Raw genomic sequence first — 16,833 nt, forward strand, 5'->3', positions numbered from 1 at the left:
GACGAAAGCAGAGTTTCTATAAACATTTTTGAGAAGTTATTCATAAAAACAATTAACAACATAAAACAAAAGCGTCTCTAAGACGTAGTTTCATAGATTCAATCAACACTTCGTATAGTGGAGACTGAATTGATTAATAGAGAGAAACATGGCTTCATCAATTATATCCTGTAAATATGCAAGAGCAAAAGTGTGGGCACACGCATGTGTTTGGTTTAGTGGTGGCAACTGCAGCAGAGTTTAGGCCTTATGCACAGCCATGATTTTGGTGTTTTTCAAACACTCAAGTAAAGATCTGGATATGTAGTATGTCTAGCTTAATTTAGAAGCAAGGAATTTCATAATTGGAATATAAAATAACAATAGTATTTCTCAACAAAGTGCATTTCCATACCAAAATGGCAGCAAAATATAAACCCAATACAAAATTGTACTTGTACAGCTGAAATTTAGGATAAAACTTATGCTATAAAATTAAAATACTCGACCTCTGGATACTTGATTTACTTCTTGGATTTCTTTGATGGTCTGCACCAAAAACACACATTTAGACCACAAAATAACACAAAAAACTAAACCAAGTAACAAAAGTGTTTAGATGCTTACTGGGCCTGGGTTGCTGTTGCAGCTGATGCGGCTGGTGCTGCAGCTGCAGGAACCTTCTCTCCTGGACCCTACACATTTTAAAAGGCAGGGTGATATGGTCAATTTTAGAGTGACAAATTTAGTCTAAATGCAGTGATAAAATAATACCAATTCACTTCATATATTATCAAGACATTATGGAACTCACTTGAGCAAAGCGCTCTTCTCTCCGGGCATGCTTCCTTTCCCTGCTAGCCTTATTCTTCGCCCTCTTGGCCTCAAACTGATCAGATAATGTCTTCTCCCTAGCCTTCTCAGCCTTGGATTTGTGAATACTCTCCATAAGGACTCTCTTGTTCTTGAAGACATTTCCCTTCACCTTCATGTACATATCATGATACATATGTTTGTCAATCTTCTTTGCCTCTCGGTACTTGCGAAGCAAACGCCTGAGGACACGCATTCTCCTCATCCAAAGGATTTTGGTGGGGAGCCTAGCCTCTCTTGTACCCTTTCTCTTTCCTGGTCATCATCAATAAGCGGAAATTATAATCAGAGAATAACAATGATGCCTATCCTGCTAATGCGGGTACTATAGAAATACTTGTGTGATGGTACAAACAGTAATAGATCACATGCATATGCAGAATGTATATAACTTGCTTAACATTCTGCACAACTGATTAACTAATCTTGCAAACTATATAGTGCTAGTAACCATAGTAATACTCGTGTGATGGTGCAAACTGCAAACAGCAATATGTTACATACATTTTCAGAATGCATATAACTTTCATATCCTAGAATACTCTGCACAACTAATTAACTAATTCTATTCTATAATGTTTAAATGACGATGACTTCACAAGCAGACAAGCACTACCTAACAAACTAACAGAGATTTGTCAACATCTTTATCCTTCAATTCATTAAAACTATCAAGGTTTAAAATAGTTAACTACCATATCCAGAATGACGTCCCTTCCTCTTGGCCTCCTTCATGCGCCTAGCACGGGAGCGGGAGTGAATCTTAGTTGGCTTCCTGATAATGAAGCCATCCTTAACCAACTTCCTGATGTTTTGGCCTGCAAAGAGAAACCAGTCAGACCATTTAAATAAATTGAACAAATAACATACAGTATCACAGACTCCCACCACATATGATAAAAAAAATATACATCAGATGCATACCAATCAGCAATTAACACAATAAAAATCTCAACAATGAAAATTTCATTACAAAAATGAGTTAAGGGAATAGTTTTCACCGACAACAAAAATGAGAACCCACAAGTAAATTGGGCATTTTGATCTCCACTAAGTTCATATTAGGATACAATAAAAAACAACAATGAAATCCAATAAAAGCCCCAATTTTTTCATTTAAAAAGCTGAATTGAGCATCCCAAATCATAAAGGCAGATAAATAAGAGAATGAAACACAAACTATATATCTATATCCTTAAAAACTAGCTTCTGAAATTAAATATTTTATAAGTTAAAATCCAAAGCAACTAAATCCATATCCACTCTTAAATCTTAAAGAAGTCACAATATTTCAATGTTTTTTTGAGGGATTTTTTCTACCCTAGTTTTTCTTTTTCCTACAAGTTCTGCTATTGAACACCGCAACACAAGACACCTTACATTTCCGAACAAAAAAACATAGTACAAAAATAAAATAAAAATAAAACATTTCATGACCAACACAAACAGTTCAAAACATGTTCAAAACTGATTAACATAAATCAAATCAAAACCCAGAAACATTAGAGAGAGAGAGAGAGAGAGAGTTACGTGAATTAGCCATGGAGATTTCATTGCACTCATTAGGGTCAAGCCAGACCTTGCCACGACCACACTTGAGTACGCTGGCGGCGAGCCGCTTCTGAAGTTTGAGCGACACCATCTCTCTCTCTCCCTCAAACTCTCTCTGGTTTGATAACCTGGCGGTGGAAGGAGGCTATATATATCTCCTATCTCTCACTAACCCTAGGTTTTGCACCAGTTTTTTTTTTTTTTTTTGTGCGTATTGGGCAAGTAAATTTGACTTTCTCTGAGCCTGTTTTGGGTCAAATTACTCATGGGCCTTTTTTGTCAACAAACTCTTGGGCCTCATTCTGTCAGATTTGTTTCGTTTATTTTGAAAATTACTCTTCTCACTTCCAAAATGTCTTTCGGAAACATAAGAGAAACAGACTGAACCATAAGAGAAACGTTAATTACACAAATATCACTTAGTCCAATACTCATAGAAATTCGATGAACGTTTGTAGAATGACATCATTTTTCTCTTTGTTAAGTTTCTTTTTTGCTTTTTATTTAACATAGATTCTACCACCGTAAAATTCCTCCTATTTTGGTCCTTCAACAACTCGCTCATACTGCCGTGGTAGAGAATCTTGTCATGTTGATCTTTTTATAACGTGAGAATTTTTTTTGTTAACTTTAATTAAAGAGCTGAAGTAGATAAAAAATATGGTTTTTTCATGTAGTCATAAAGTCAAGAAAAATGATCTAGAAGTTAAATTTCTTTTTTATAATTTTTTGCAAACATAATTAGAACTTTCCAACCATGGACGTGGTAATTATGAATTTTTAAAGTGTCAAAAATCAAAACAAAAAAATAATGAGCTGATTTTTTTTTTAAGAGAATTCTTCAAAAACACATAAAAATGATTTGTAAAGTTTTATAACATTACTAATACGCCTCAATTTATTTTAATTTTTCAACCAACATGTGAAAAATCACAATTTTGTTTCGAGTTAGCATAAAATCACGGGTCAAATCTGGTTCCCCTATTTTGTAGGCATGTTCACTAGAACCCCCACCACAAAATTTTGAACTTTATTTTAAACATACCTGCAAAATTGGGGAACTAAATATCCGGTGAGTATATACTTACTTTTAACAAAATTGTAAAAAATCAAAATATATTGAGGTGTCTCGAAAAGGCTATAAAACTATGTAGAACATTTCTACGTACTTTTATTGTGGGACACTTTTTTTTAATGTCTTAAATTTTTTTTGCAACAAAATCATTAAAAAATTCAATCTCTAATCATTTTTCTTAACTCTATGTCTATTACGAAAAAAGTTTCACTTTTTTATTTCATTCTTAATTAATGTTAGTAAAAAAAATAAAGCAAAACAACTCTGATGTCATAAAAAAAGAAGTAAGATTTCCTAACACATTAGTGTGTGTTATTTTTTACAAGAATCATTTTCATGAAGAATGTTTGAACCACACATTTTCAACACACTTTATTTAATTGATTAAAATTCATTTGATCCCACCAAATAACGTGGATCTCATGTATATTTGAACAAATAAAAAAAGTGTATTGAAAAATACATGTTGAAATGTTTGTTGTCCGTCTTTCTCTTATTATTTTCATACTTTGTGCATATTACGGACACTATTTCAAGTTTCAACAATTAGCTTAAAAATGTGTTCTAATGTGTATTGGTTGGGGTAAATTACCCACAATTATTCCATAGATATCCTGATTGTGAAGCATTATTATTTGCTAACCAACAACGCAAGCTAAGACTTCTAGAGTTTAGTCAGCAAAGCAAAAGTAAAAGGCAATGCAAACTATATTTTTGGCGGCGTAGGGGTAAATCCAGGAAGGTTCATGTCACTGCTGTCACGCATTCTCCTTTAAACCCTCCCATTTTTTTACAACTACAAATACCCTCCAAATCTATCCACATCTTTGTGTCATTCTCACTCAAACACAAGAAAAACAAAATTCACAACACAACAATTTTTCTTCCTCAATAATAACCCACTCAACCTCTCATATCAATCATAATACTCTATTCTTTCATTGCCTTTTCATAACACCATTTCACCCTCCAAAACCTCTCCTTGGCTAGCTGATACATCAAGCAATACTCATCATCATCAAAGAATGTGTGGTGGTGCTATCATCGCTGACTTCATTCCTCGCCGTGACGGCCGCCGTCTCACCGCCTCGGAGCTCTGGCCTAACTCATTTGGCCAACAGATTGACTCCTCAAACTTCGGTTTTTCTCATACTGCTGCTGATCAACAACCACCCAGCACTCTCAAAAGATCACAGCCTCCCAAAGGTGAGTTACTATTTTCTTTTTCTAGTCCTAATACCCTTTTCATTTTTCTTAACTCATATCTAGTTCAAGCACCGACTAGTAAGTTGTTTTGTATTTGTTAGAGATTTTTCTTATTTGGGTTTTTCATTTGAACAGTTAATGAACGAGTTGAGAAGCCACTGAAAAAACAGAGGAAGAATCTCTATAGAGGAATTCGACAGCGTCCATGGGGAAAATGGGCTGCAGAGATTCGTGATCCAAGAAAAGGAGTTCGTGTTTGGCTTGGTACATTCAACACTGCTGAAGAAGCTGCTAGAGCTTACGACAAAGAAGCTCGAAAAATCCGTGGCAAAAAAGCTAAGGTTAATTTTCCTAACGAAGATGATGAATATACCATTCATGCTACTCGTCGCTACAATAATAATCCTCCACCGATTCGACCACAGAAGCTTCCTCTATATCATCAACAACACTATCAGAAGAATCTGAACTTGGAATTTGGTTATGATCTGAACCAAACTGACACAATTCATGCTATCAATACTGGTTCTGGTGGTGATGAGAATTCTTTATTTGGGTCTGGTTCAGTTTCAGAGGTTGGTTTTTCTGTGATGGAGTTCAATGGTGGTTCCAATCAGAATGAATTCGGTTATTTTGGTGGTGTTGTGAATGAACATGAAAAAGAGAAAGAGAAAGTGGTAGAACAAGAAACACATGTTGTTGAACAAGCTGAAGCTGAATTAGCAAAAAATGAGGTACAAGAATTGTCTGATGAATTGTTGGCATACGAGGATTACATGAAGTTTTATCAGATTTACTATGATGGACAATCAGTGATGCCACCTAATAATGTTCAGGAACATGTGGTTGGAGATTTATGGAGCTTTGATTGATGGTAACAATAACTGTTTTTCATGCTTCGGTTTCTTCTGTGAAGCTTCTGTGAAGACAGAATTTTTCCCATTCTTATTATTCGGTTATCTCTATTTTGCATTTAGTATGGATGGAATTGTAAATTTGGCTACTTTGAATTTCGATTCTCTAGTTTATCTATTTTTGAGTTAATTAGTAGGGTTATGTCAAGTTTTGTTCAATTGTAATTTTTTGGTGTTTAACCAAATGAAATTAACAATGTTTCAATTCCAATACAAATTTTGTTGATTATGTTTTCGTTTCAACATCGGATTATGGCTGCGTTTAACATCGGATTTTAACTCATCAACTGAGAATACTTTTTTAATTTTAATTTTTTTTTTTTTTTTTATCAATTACTTTTAAACTAAATTAAAGTGTAATCAAACTGCGTTCTATCTTCCTTTTTTTTGAAGACAGAGACTGTGTTGGTGTTTTTTATTTTATGCGTGTTGGTATTTCAATTTTCAACCATTTAGCATAAGGAACTAGCCTCTCACATTTAGCAACTGATACTCCTCAAATAGGAGTTTAGCATAAGAGATTAGTCTCACATATTAGGTACCTGCAGACAATATTTACGTAGGATTGCCTTCAAACTTCAAAATATGAACTATAAAACCAAATTATGCTTAGCAAGAACCCCTTGTTGCATATCTTGAAAAATGAATGAAATTTGTGTTTTTTATTATTTATCAAGTCAAATTCTTTTTTCTTTTTTTCATAAATCGTTTTGCATAGTGTTCTTGTCAAATAAGTTTTTCTTAAGTTTGTCTAAAACAAATTCTTAGGTGTGATGAAACAGGGTAAGGGCATAATTTTTTTCTTATTAAATTGTCTAATAATTAAAAATTCACTTGTTAAGTGAAAAATTTTAGAGTTCAAAGCCAACCCCGATATAGTACAATGTTTCTGATAATTGAGTTATGAATTCTATTATTTTTTCATATTACACTTGCGCGACATGATATCATATGACATTAGACAATTTAAGTGTAACACGTTACAATACCATTATTTTAAACATAAAAATATGTGAAATAAGGAGAAAGAAAATAATTAAATTGATTTATGTGTTAATGTTAATGACATTCTCGTGAAGCATTTTCTTCTATGTATTAGTTAAAAAGAAGGTTTTTCCCTGAAAATAATAATTATTATCATTGGCTATAAAGTGGTTAACGTAACTGCCATTGAATGGGGAAATGATAGATAGGGATGTGATGCAAAATGGGAATATGGTTAAAAAAGAAGTAATAATAATTGAAAAAGGCAAAGGAAGAATCCAATCCAGTGGCGCACGCAGCTGGTTTTGTGTTATAAAGTTGGCGGATTTGAAGTTTCTCTTTCTTAGGAAAACAACCGACGCCGTACTCAGTGGGCGCCTACGGGTTCAAAATACTTGTTCTAACTCACGGACCAGATGATAGTTAGGCACTGTCTCATCCTACCACCAACTCACGGACCACGTGACACATTCAACAAAATTAATTAATTAAATAAGTTCATGCAAAAACAAATTTGAGAAAATAACCTTTCAAAAACATAAATTTAGAATATTTAGGACACATATTAAGGGTTACATTAAGAGTAAATATTTATCAAACCAAATTAATCTTTAATCTTTTTTAAAATAATTGACACATTTTCAATGTCTAATTTCTATTTTTAGCACTATAACATATGTTTAAAGATAGATGTTAATATTTCTCTTTTTTATTAATTAAAGGGATATTAGTGACGCTTGTAATTGTCTCCTAATGAATTTGAATTTAAAGGGTCATTATTTTAAACAAAGAACTACATTTTTTATTTATTCAATTAATGATGTATATGATCTTTATTATAGACCACATACTTCATTTAATAAATGAATCTAAAATATTGATTTTTGTTTATACTCCCTCCGTCCCTAATTATAAGACCCTTTTGCTAAAATCACGGGAATTAAGAAAGCGGATATTTGTATTAAAGTTGTTTGTAATCACTATTGTTTTTACAATTTTATCCTTAAGAGAGAGAGTTAGTTTATGTTTTTCATATGTTACTTATTGCTGATTGAAGAAAAAGATGTATAATAAATAGGGGCGTGTATGTAAAGAAATAATTAATGTAGTTGGAAATAACAAAGGGATCTTATAAAAAGGGACAAAAAAAATTCTCAAAAGGGTCTTATAATTAGGGACGGAGGGAGTAATAGTGATCAGATGGTGTACATATTTTGAACAGATATAATGTAGTTAATGTCTTAAATTCGTGTCTAAATTTTACTAAATTGTTGTTCTTTATTTATATGTGTATTTAATTTGGTTTTCTATATTCTAATATAAATTAATAGTATTAATTAGAGATACATATATACGGAAAAAATAATAAATGCAAATAATAATTTATATACGGATTTATATTTAAAGACTGTACTTTTTTTTAAATGAGATTTATAATTAAGGACGGAGTGGATACGACTTACCATACTTGGCCATTCTTCCTAAACCAACAAAAATAATAAAATCTTTCTAGAGTTTAGAATAAGTAAAATAAGTAGTGTGATCCTTTAATTATTTTTTTTTTAGGAAATGTGATTCTTTAAATTATTGTTTTGTAATAAATTATTCCTTTAATTTTATTATGCAACAAATTAACTTTTTCGTATAATCACTTTTTAAGTGACTTAGATGGAAAGAGGGTCAAGGTGACAATATTTTATGAATAAACATCAATTTGCAGAAGGAAAAAAACTATCTTGTTACAAAAACACTTGTTTTTTTAATACCGTTTTTAAAATAGTGTCTAAAATGAGAAAATTACACTTTTAGTCATTTAATTTAATTTCAGATAACAATTTAATCCTTTATATTTTAGGTCCATTTTCATATAAATTTTTAAGCCTCAAATCTAATATTCTTATGCAAACATAGATGAAAACCATAGATTAGAATATTGAAAAGCCATAAAAAAATGAACCCAGTAATTTGAAGTATGAAAATTCATATGTAAATGGTCCAAAAAGACAAAATTAAAATAAAAAAGATAAAAGATCAAATCGTTAATTAAAATTAAATTAAATTATTAAAAATTCAATTTTACCAATCTAGAATTGAAGGAAATTAATGTAGAGACTAACGAACTTAATAAGTCATAATTTTATAAAAACTCAACATATTTAATTATTAAAAAAACAACTTGTTATTTTTGTAATAACTTAGTCAATATTGACATGTCACGATTAATTGGTGTGTCACCAACAGTAAAACTCAAGAATAATATATATATTTTTGTTGAGAAATCTCAAGAAAAATATGTAATTTGTTAATTAGGCAAGTTGATGGGTTGACCCAAAAAAATTAATATATAAATTAGAAAGAAAAAAACTAATAATATTAAGGGTTAAATAATGTTTATACTCGGTTATTTGAACGATTTTTTGTTTATCCTCTTGTAAAATCTTATTTTTAGATTCTCCCTTATCATATAAAAATTCTTTAATTTTAGCCCCTCGTGGCATCTAACTAGGCAAAAACGCAAAACTAACACGTTTGACTATGTAATTGATTTTAGTTTTTAAAATTTATTTTTGGTTAAGTTTTTTTTAATAATTAAATAAAATGTCATTATTTTTAAAAGAAATTTAAAGATTAAAAATAATCTTCATCTTCATAACTTAAAAGTATCTTCATCATCAAATTCAACCAACCCCAAAACAAATCATCATCTACACTCTCATCATCCACTCTCTCTATAAAAAAAAATAAAAAAAATCAACAAACAAGGCTTCAACCAACATCATGTATTCATATTAGAGTAAATAGTCGATTATCCTCCTGAAATTGTAAGTTTCATCAATTACCCCTCAGAAATTAACAAAACTTCAATTACCCCCCTGAAATTGCACAACGTTGACCAATTTACCCCCTCCGTCAAATTTTTATGTTAGTTAACATGACGTTTTGCAAATACCCCCCTGAAGTTTTGTACTTATGTGCAAAATGCCTCATGAACTTGAAAATTTATATATTTTTTTTCTTATCCTTAAAAGTGACTGCATTATCACTGAATTGTGGAGCATATTAGCTAAGTTTTGACGGTATACAACCATATATGTTCCTTTAAACGATCAAACATTAACCATGTATTAGAGTCCAACGATATGAAAGTCAGCATAGTAAAGTACAACCACACTTGTCAGATGGAAAACTAATACATGTCATACATAATGAAGCACATAAATAATACATGATTGACATAATTAAGAATTACCAAGATGTCATAGTATATGGCTTTGCTATTACTAATTTTAACCACACCAAAAATTTCCACTTCCTTTATAATGAAATTTCAACACACTTCTCTCACTTTCAAGAAAAAATATATAAACTTCTTACTTCTCTCACTTGATTCTGATTTCAACAAGTTATACCTCAAAAAACATAAAAAGAAAGACCGTTTGGAGAAATAAATTCTTCAACTAATTCCAAATGGAGACTTCATGCTAGTACCTTAGGGAGAAGACATTGTGAAGAACGTCAAAACAGAAACTAGCATGCCTGATTTGGTGAAGGTACAACTAGTCACATGTTTGCATGGACTACAATAAACTTCACTAGAATCGACCTTTCTGCAAAAGTTGTAGGAAGAAATTTCTCAAGAAAGTGGAGGCTTTAGAAAAAAAACTGTAAAATCCCTTGGTTTTAATTTTTAATAGGACAAGGAATCAAAGAAAATTCGGACAAGCGCAAAGCATTCATGGAAAGCCCAACACCATACTCTAATAAATCAATTTAAACCCTTAATTAATGTGATGTTGACAACGCTCTAGCGATTTGTCTCATATTAGCTCAACACGCTTTGCCCTTATTTAAGTTACTAATTAAGAAAATAGGTTAAATTAGAATGGAAAGATGAATGTGAAGTTGCACTCACTCATCTCAAGAAAGCATTGTTCCAACCACCAACATTTTCTCAACCAGAGGAAGGGGAGATTTCATATTTGTATTTGTCTGTAGCTTTTGAATTCGTAAGTGTTGCTCTCATAAGAGAAACAAAAGAGGACAAAAAAACTAGTGTGTACTTCATGAGAAAAGCATTACAAAAGCTTGAAATACATTACCAGATTATTGAAAAGGTCGCCTCGTATTGGAGGCTAGGAGACTTCGAAGTAACTTCCTAGCACATACAATCATAGTGTGAATAGACCAACTGATAAGGAAAATCCTTTTTCGATGAGATGTGATAAGCCAAATGATGAAATAGTTCTTGAAGTTATTTGAGCTTTACATCAAGTTTGAAGCTAAGAAGGCACTAACAATGCATATGCTTATAGATTTCGTAGCACAAATGAACACTTCTCCCGAAGAGAAGACATACAAATTGATCATCTTAATCGATGGATCATACAACTCCAAAGGAAATGGCGTAGGGATAATTATAGAAAATGAGTAAAGACTCATCGTTGAAGTATTCTTAGGGTTGTTCTTTACCACGACCAATAATCAAGCTGATTAACACGAAGCTTTCATGGACAATCTAAATGAAGACAAGAAAGCAAAGGAAATAAAAATATGCATAAATTCCCAAGTCTAAAGAGAGTTTCAGGTAAGAGATAAACACCTATTAGAATACCTTGATGTAGTTAATGAAAAAATGAAAAAATTTGACTACCTCTAAGTGCAACATGTTCCCCACGAACACAATACACGAGCAAACATCCTTTCAAAGTTGCAAGTACCAAGACGAAAAGAGGAATCATATTTGTGAAAGCAAAGTTAATTAAAAATTCAAATGAGAAAAAAAAAATATTCACATTAAAAATGTCCTCTTTTACAACAATTTGAAACTGGAAACATAAAAAAACATAAGACAGAAAAAATATAAGCCCTCGAAAAAGAATAAAACTCATATTGAACACATAAATGAGAAAGAATGAGAGAAGTAAAAAATGTCAATAAAAATGGTAAGAACTAAGAAAATAAATAAATAAAAAACAAAAGGAAGTAGAAAAGAGAAGATATAAGTAAACCTTTATAATATCAGAGTTAGATGGTCAAACATGCCAATTGCCAACTATGTGGAAAAGACATATGGTAGGGGGTTAATGGTAAGGTGGCTCGCAATGAGTTTGTTTTTTGAGTTATTAATGTGTAGGAAGTCTTATGAGTGAGTGTTGTTATTGTTGAAAAAATGTTTAACATGATTCTTGTGTTGTCCTGTTCATCTCTACAAAGGTGTTTGATTTGATCATGCTTTTCCTTTTTGATTGGTTTCTATATTTGTTCACTATTTGAGTAGCTTGTATGTTATGTTGTGTGGTAATTGTGAATCTATATGATTTTTTTTTTTTGCTTAGGATATGGTAGGATTGATTTTATTCTCAGGGAATATAACAATATAAGAGGATGTCCTTCCTTTAATTCCTCTGTTCAGAAAGTAGCAACACTTAAATCAATAGGATTTTGTTGGCTGCTTCATCTTTAGTAAAGGAAAATTCTGCTCCATCTTATATCTCATTATTTCAGTGATTGTTGGATTTGGTACAATTATTTATACCTCAAATTTACTTTTATTTTGTTTTTGTTCTCACATTCCTTCTAAATACTTGTAGCTAGAAGACTTTTGTTGTTTCCAAGGAAGCTATGAAAAATGGTGTTGCAAGCCAAGCAGATTTTTGTTGCATTAGCTTTGCTTAGATCCCTCATGGCTAATGTTTTTTTTTATTTTATTTTAATTTTTGGTGGAAAAAGTGATTGTTACTAGGTTTAGTTAGGATATCTTATTTCATTGATCTAAATTTTGATCAAAATGTAGTATTTTGATTTGCTTGGATCATGTAAAAACACTTATGTAATCTCTAGATTCAATGTGGTGGATTGAGTAAAAAAACTCCTATAGATAATCCACTTTTTTCTAATCTATTTCAATTAGTAACATTTTTTTGATAGATTCACAATTTTTTAGTCTGGACAATTTTGCGACACTTTTTTACAACTTCTCAAAAATTAGGGTTAAATATGTTTTTGGTCCCTATAAATATACCAACTTTTCGTTTAGTCCTTCTAAAATTTTCCTTCAACTTTTAGTCCCTATAAAATTTTCAATCACTACTTTTGGTCCCTAATTTTAAGTTAATTTTTGTATTTTTTTAATGAAAATGTGTAGAATATTATAAAATAAATTGCCAAAAAAATAATTTTTTTAATAAAACACAAATTAAATATGAATTTTTAACTGTCAAAAATATAAAAATCCATATTAAATTCATGTTTTGTCAAAAAAAATCTAATTTTTTTTGGGTGAGATTCTTATAATATTTTGAATTTTTATGCAAAATTTTATTCAAAAATATGAATTATATATATGAGTTTACTTTAAAGGATGAACCAAAAGTGAAGATGAAATTTTTTTGAGGGACTAAAAGTTGAAGAAATTTTTTAAAGGGACTAAAACGAAAAGTTGACATATTTATAAGGATAAAAAACATATTTAACCCCAAAAATTATAAATGTAACATTTTTTTTAGTGTTACCGGTGATACAAAAAGTGTTACAATAATGTAACATTTTGCGACACTTTTTAAATGTTACTGATAATACTATAAAAATGTAACTGAAGCTCTTTAGTAGCATGTGCTTTGCCTAACAATTGTATAAATGTGACTAATTTTAATTAGTAACATTTTTCTTGATTTAGTAACATTTTTCATGGGTTACTAGATGTCAATTATGTTGCAGTGCATGTTCCATATTCTGAGCTAACAATGGATGGACGGAGTAAGTTTTAAGGGACCAACAGATAACGATTTTTAAGCTGAGAGATTCAAATTAAAATACCTCAATAGACATAATTCAAATCATAACACAAGGGTTGTCATATATATCTACTTATCCGTAACAATTGGAAAAATTATCTACTCATAATGTTTGACTAAACATAAAAAGAGAGTTATAAGAATTACTCCTAAAATCTCTTCAAAGGAAGTCAATTCGGAGAACGGCGAGTGCATGGTATATATTAGTGTCTCAAATGCGAGTTAAATGTGCATTTATATCATTTATTTGTTTTAAGACTATAGTAATGGACACCTCCATTTCTTTTGAGAAATGGAGAGGATCGTAACTCATCAAATGCACTATAGTGCCCGGCCTTGGCGCGTTGCAACATTCTTTCCTTCGTACGCCAATTTTGAACACAAATGTTGTGCTATAAATTCACATGAGTGCATGCTGCGTTGCACTTTGATCTTTCTACTATGCGAGTTCCTTTTATTCATAGATTTTTTTAGGCTTCAAAAGTCATCTAGTTCTTGTATTGTATCAATCCTCTTTAACTTCTATAGTGTAAGGCTAAGTCTTAAAATCAAAATGAAAATCTGAAAATCGAGAATAGAACAATGAAAACTACTTAAAATTCACTCTAAAAATATTGACTGATGAAGAATTATCAATATGTGATAAGGTGAGTATGGGAAAGATAATAGAACAATGTAAGAGAATTGAGAAACCTCTAACTTTACATACAGATGGGGATTGTTGCCTTGACTTTTATCCTAAATTGTCAAATTTTTATGTAGTGTGTTGAAGAAACTTATGACATAAGGATAACCATGAATGAAGATTGGGAAGAAAGTAAAAAACTTTTTTTAAAGTTTTTTGTTTGGGATCATGCAAATAAAATGCTGCTTAATATGACGTGCCAATATATGCTTTGGTGATTGACACCCATCAAAACTAGTCTTACAACAATATTGAAGGTGTATTGTATAATCTTAAGATGAGAGAAGAGTGAGAGAGAGGTGCCTTTGTAACTTTACATTTGTGCATTAATTGTTTCCTTGACTTTATTCCTGAATTAGTAAGTTTTATGTCGTACGTGTATTGAAGAAGCTTGTGAGGAACCTTTGTAACTTCCCTTGACTTTTTAAAAATGTTTTTGATTGTTGAAGTTGTTTTGTTTTGGGAGAGATATATGTTTAATTGATTGACACCTATTGAAACCCTTCTTAAAATAGTAATGAAGGTGTACAATATTAAGATGAGAAAAGATTGTGAGAGAAACCTTTGTAACTTTATAGTTAAGCATTGTTGGCTTATCTTTCTTTTCTTTCTTTCTCAATTGACAAATTTCCATGTAGTGTGTTGAAGAAGCTTGCGAGGTAGCATAAACTTGCATGAAGGAAAAGATTGTTGAGTGTAGGCAATTGCAACAGATAGATAGATAGATAGATCTAGAGGAAAAAAGTACAACACTTATGCTTGAAGAAAATCGTACATAAGCCACAACATGCAACCATTTAACATCGTCCATCATCCAAATACATTATGTATTTACGTTATACAAACATTATGCTCTATAAATAGTCATGGTATTCTTGGACTTTGTACCTCAACACTACTTATAAGCACTTGTTCACTACCCATTTCCTAAAACAAACAAAGAAACTATTTTATGATGGCTTATCTTAGATCCATCTTCACCACCTTTATTCTTCTTCTTTTTTCATTACTAGTTATTGCCAATGCAGCTGATTATGGTCCAACACCAAACGTTGAGAAGCCTAAATTTGAAGTAGATAACAAACCATATTCTACAAAACCAAACTATGATGTTTCCAAACCTAAAATAGGTTATGAGTATAATCCAACTCTAGAGATTGAGAAACCCAAAGCCGATATAGATTATAAAGTAAATTTCACGGAACCAAACTATAAAGTTCGCAAACCTAAAATAAATGATAAATATGGTATGGTTCCAAAAATAGAGAATTTTGAACTTGAAACAGATTCCAATCAACATCTCGAAAAATCGAACGATGAAAATCCCAAACCTGAAACAAATTATGGGTATGGTCCATTACCAAAGATCGAGAAACCTATATCAGAAGCGGTCTACAAACTAAACCACACAAAATCAAACAATGAAGTTCCCAAACCCAAAACTCATTTTGCTTATACTCCAACCCCAAAGAACGGGAAACCCAAATCCGATGCAGTTTACACATCAAACACCACAAACTCATATTATGAAGTTCCAAAACCCAAATTTTTTTATGGATATGTTCCAACCCCAGAAAAAATTGAGAAACCTAAGTCCGAAGTAGTTTACACACCAAATACCACAAACCCAGACTATGATGTTCCCAAACCTAAAACATATTATGGATGTGGTCCAACCCTAAAGATTGAGAAACCCAAGTCCGAAGCAGTTTACAAATCAAATCACACAAAATCAGAATATAAATTACCAAAACCTAAACAAAATTATGGCTATATTCCAGCGATTGAGAAATCCAAACTTGAACCAGATTATAATTTAAACCCCACAAAACCATATTATGAAGTTCTCAAAACAAAAGAAAGCTACAAAGTGCAACTTCCCACATCCATCGGTGTCCAAGGAATAGTTTTCTGTAAATCAGGCTCAAATTATTACCCAATTCAAGGTAAATTTTCATTGATCTAATAAAAAAAAGTGAAATGCAAAACAAAAACCTATCTCGCTAATTTTTTTTTGCTACATTTTCTATGTCTTGCATGTATGAAATTAAAACCAATTAATTTATATTAGTTTGAACTTTAAATTGATGATATATTATTAGTTATATATTTAGCATGTGTGAGGGGTGCAGGGGCTGTGGCACGAGTTACATGTAGATGTGTGAATGAGCTTGGAAATGAGACAAACCCTATATCAGTATTCAGTCATGCAACAAATGGTAAAGGTTATTATTTTGCTACATTGTCACATGCAAAGCTTGGATCAAAATTGAAGATTAATGAGTGCAAAGCATACCTAGAGAGTTCTCCATTAAATATTTGTAAAGTTCCCACCAATGTGAACCATGGGATTAGTGGTGCTCCTCTTTCTTCTTATCGTCTTCTTGAAAATAATTTTAGATTGTACTCTTTGCCACCTTTCTTCTACACCTCTCAAGCTAAACCAATCCTTAATGTGCATGACCATTGGTTTGTCAAATAGAGTGGAATAAAATTCTATGTATGGCTACAAATATAAAGAAGAATGGATTCTTGACTATATTTTTTATTTGTTAATTTGTGGACTTAATTCGTATGTAATTGATAATTTGATATATAAATAAAATCAAGGTTTGTCATGAGTCAAAAACTTTATTTATTTCTTCATATTTCTGTATATACACTTGCCTATTTTTGTTTTTTTTTTTTGGGTGAGCTGAGAACATTCACTTTTAATTAATTGTTGATTTAACCCTGATTTAAACATAAAATTATTCAAACAACAACGTTGAG

General features: G+C 31.3%; 3 protein-coding genes and 2 long non-coding RNA genes across 7 annotated transcripts; 2 read left to right on the plus strand and 3 right to left on the minus strand.

Annotated features, from left to right (window-relative positions):
- Positions 1-321: 321 nt before the first annotated feature.
- LOC11420015 (60S ribosomal protein L19-3) lies at positions 322-2,541 on the minus strand. The gene is made up of 5 exons (XM_003591425.4): positions 2,383-2,541; positions 1,548-1,670; positions 794-1,107; positions 607-674; positions 322-528 (listed from the first exon to the last, which is right to left on the minus strand). Exons 1-5 carry the CDS (start codon positions 2,492-2,494, stop codon positions 504-506), a joined length of 642 nt encoding a protein of 213 aa, XP_003591473.1. The 5' UTR covers positions 2,495-2,541; the 3' UTR covers positions 322-503.
- A 1,760-nt stretch (positions 2,542-4,301) lies between these two features.
- On the plus strand, positions 4,302-5,809 carry LOC11420016 (ethylene-responsive transcription factor RAP2-12). The gene is made up of 2 exons (XM_003591426.4): positions 4,302-4,684; positions 4,820-5,809. The coding sequence occupies exons 1-2, from the start codon at positions 4,504-4,506 to the stop codon at positions 5,554-5,556; spliced, it is 918 nt and encodes a 305-aa protein (XP_003591474.1). The 5' UTR covers positions 4,302-4,503; the 3' UTR covers positions 5,557-5,809.
- Positions 5,810-10,622: 4,813 nt separating this feature from the next.
- LOC120577906 (uncharacterized) lies at positions 10,623-11,548 on the minus strand. Of its 2 annotated transcripts, none has more exons than XR_005643841.1 (2): positions 11,234-11,548; positions 10,623-11,098 (listed from the first exon to the last, which is right to left on the minus strand). It is a non-coding gene; the product is annotated as an uncharacterized lncRNA (long non-coding RNA). The 2 variants fall into 2 exon arrangements; XR_005643840.1 differs by having other exon boundaries at positions 11,195-11,548.
- A 2,411-nt stretch (positions 11,549-13,959) lies between these two features.
- LOC112417104 (uncharacterized) lies at positions 13,960-16,443 on the minus strand. Its single transcript, XR_003007615.1, has 2 exons — positions 16,358-16,443; positions 13,960-14,730 (listed from the first exon to the last, which is right to left on the minus strand). It is a non-coding gene; the product is annotated as an uncharacterized lncRNA (long non-coding RNA).
- On the plus strand, positions 14,740-16,617 carry LOC25484750 (proline-rich protein 3). Of its 2 annotated transcripts, none has more exons than XM_039829819.1 (2): positions 14,740-16,007; positions 16,176-16,617. In XM_039829819.1, the coding sequence occupies exons 1-2, from the start codon at positions 15,014-15,016 to the stop codon at positions 16,541-16,543; spliced, it is 1,362 nt and encodes a 453-aa protein (XP_039685753.1). In that variant the 5' UTR covers positions 14,740-15,013; the 3' UTR covers positions 16,544-16,617. The 2 variants fall into 2 exon arrangements, with proteins under 2 accessions (XP_039685753.1, XP_039685754.1); XM_039829820.1 differs by having other exon boundaries at positions 14,741-16,007; positions 16,194-16,617.
- Positions 16,618-16,833: the final 216 nt, after the last annotated feature.

Source organism: Medicago truncatula, chromosome 1 (assembly GCF_003473485.1).
Source record: "Medicago truncatula cultivar Jemalong A17 chromosome 1, MtrunA17r5.0-ANR, whole genome shotgun sequence".
Lineage (NCBI taxonomy): Eukaryota > Viridiplantae > Streptophyta > Magnoliopsida > Fabales > Fabaceae > Medicago > Medicago truncatula.

What these genes read in the sequence shown, in the direction of transcription:
- LOC11420015 (XM_003591425.4), bottom strand. Translation starts at nt 2,494, where the DNA reads ATGGTGTCGCTCAAACTTCAGAAGCGGCTCGCCGCCAGCGTACTCAAG. An exon ending in GGGACGTCATTCTGGATATG is followed by an intron (nt 1,108 to 1,547) that starts GTAGTTAACTAT and finishes GATGATGACCAG; the next exon opens with GAAAGAGAAAGGGTACAAGA. An exon ending in GCAACAGCAACCCAGGCCCA is followed by an intron (nt 529 to 606) that starts GTAAGCATCTAA and finishes TTTTTGGTGCAG; the next exon opens with ACCATCAAAGAAATCCAAGA.
- LOC11420016 (XM_003591426.4), top strand. Translation starts at nt 4,504, where the DNA reads ATGTGTGGTGGTGCTATCATCGCTGACTTCATTCCTCGCCGTGACGGC. An exon ending in AAGATCACAGCCTCCCAAAG is followed by an intron (nt 4,685 to 4,819) that starts GTGAGTTACTAT and finishes TCATTTGAACAG; the next exon opens with TTAATGAACGAGTTGAGAAG.
- LOC25484750 (XM_039829819.1), top strand. Translation starts at nt 15,014, where the DNA reads ATGATGGCTTATCTTAGATCCATCTTCACCACCTTTATTCTTCTTCTT. An exon ending in AAATTATTACCCAATTCAAG is followed by an intron (nt 16,008 to 16,175) that starts GTAAATTTTCAT and finishes TTATATATTTAG; the next exon opens with CATGTGTGAGGGGTGCAGGG.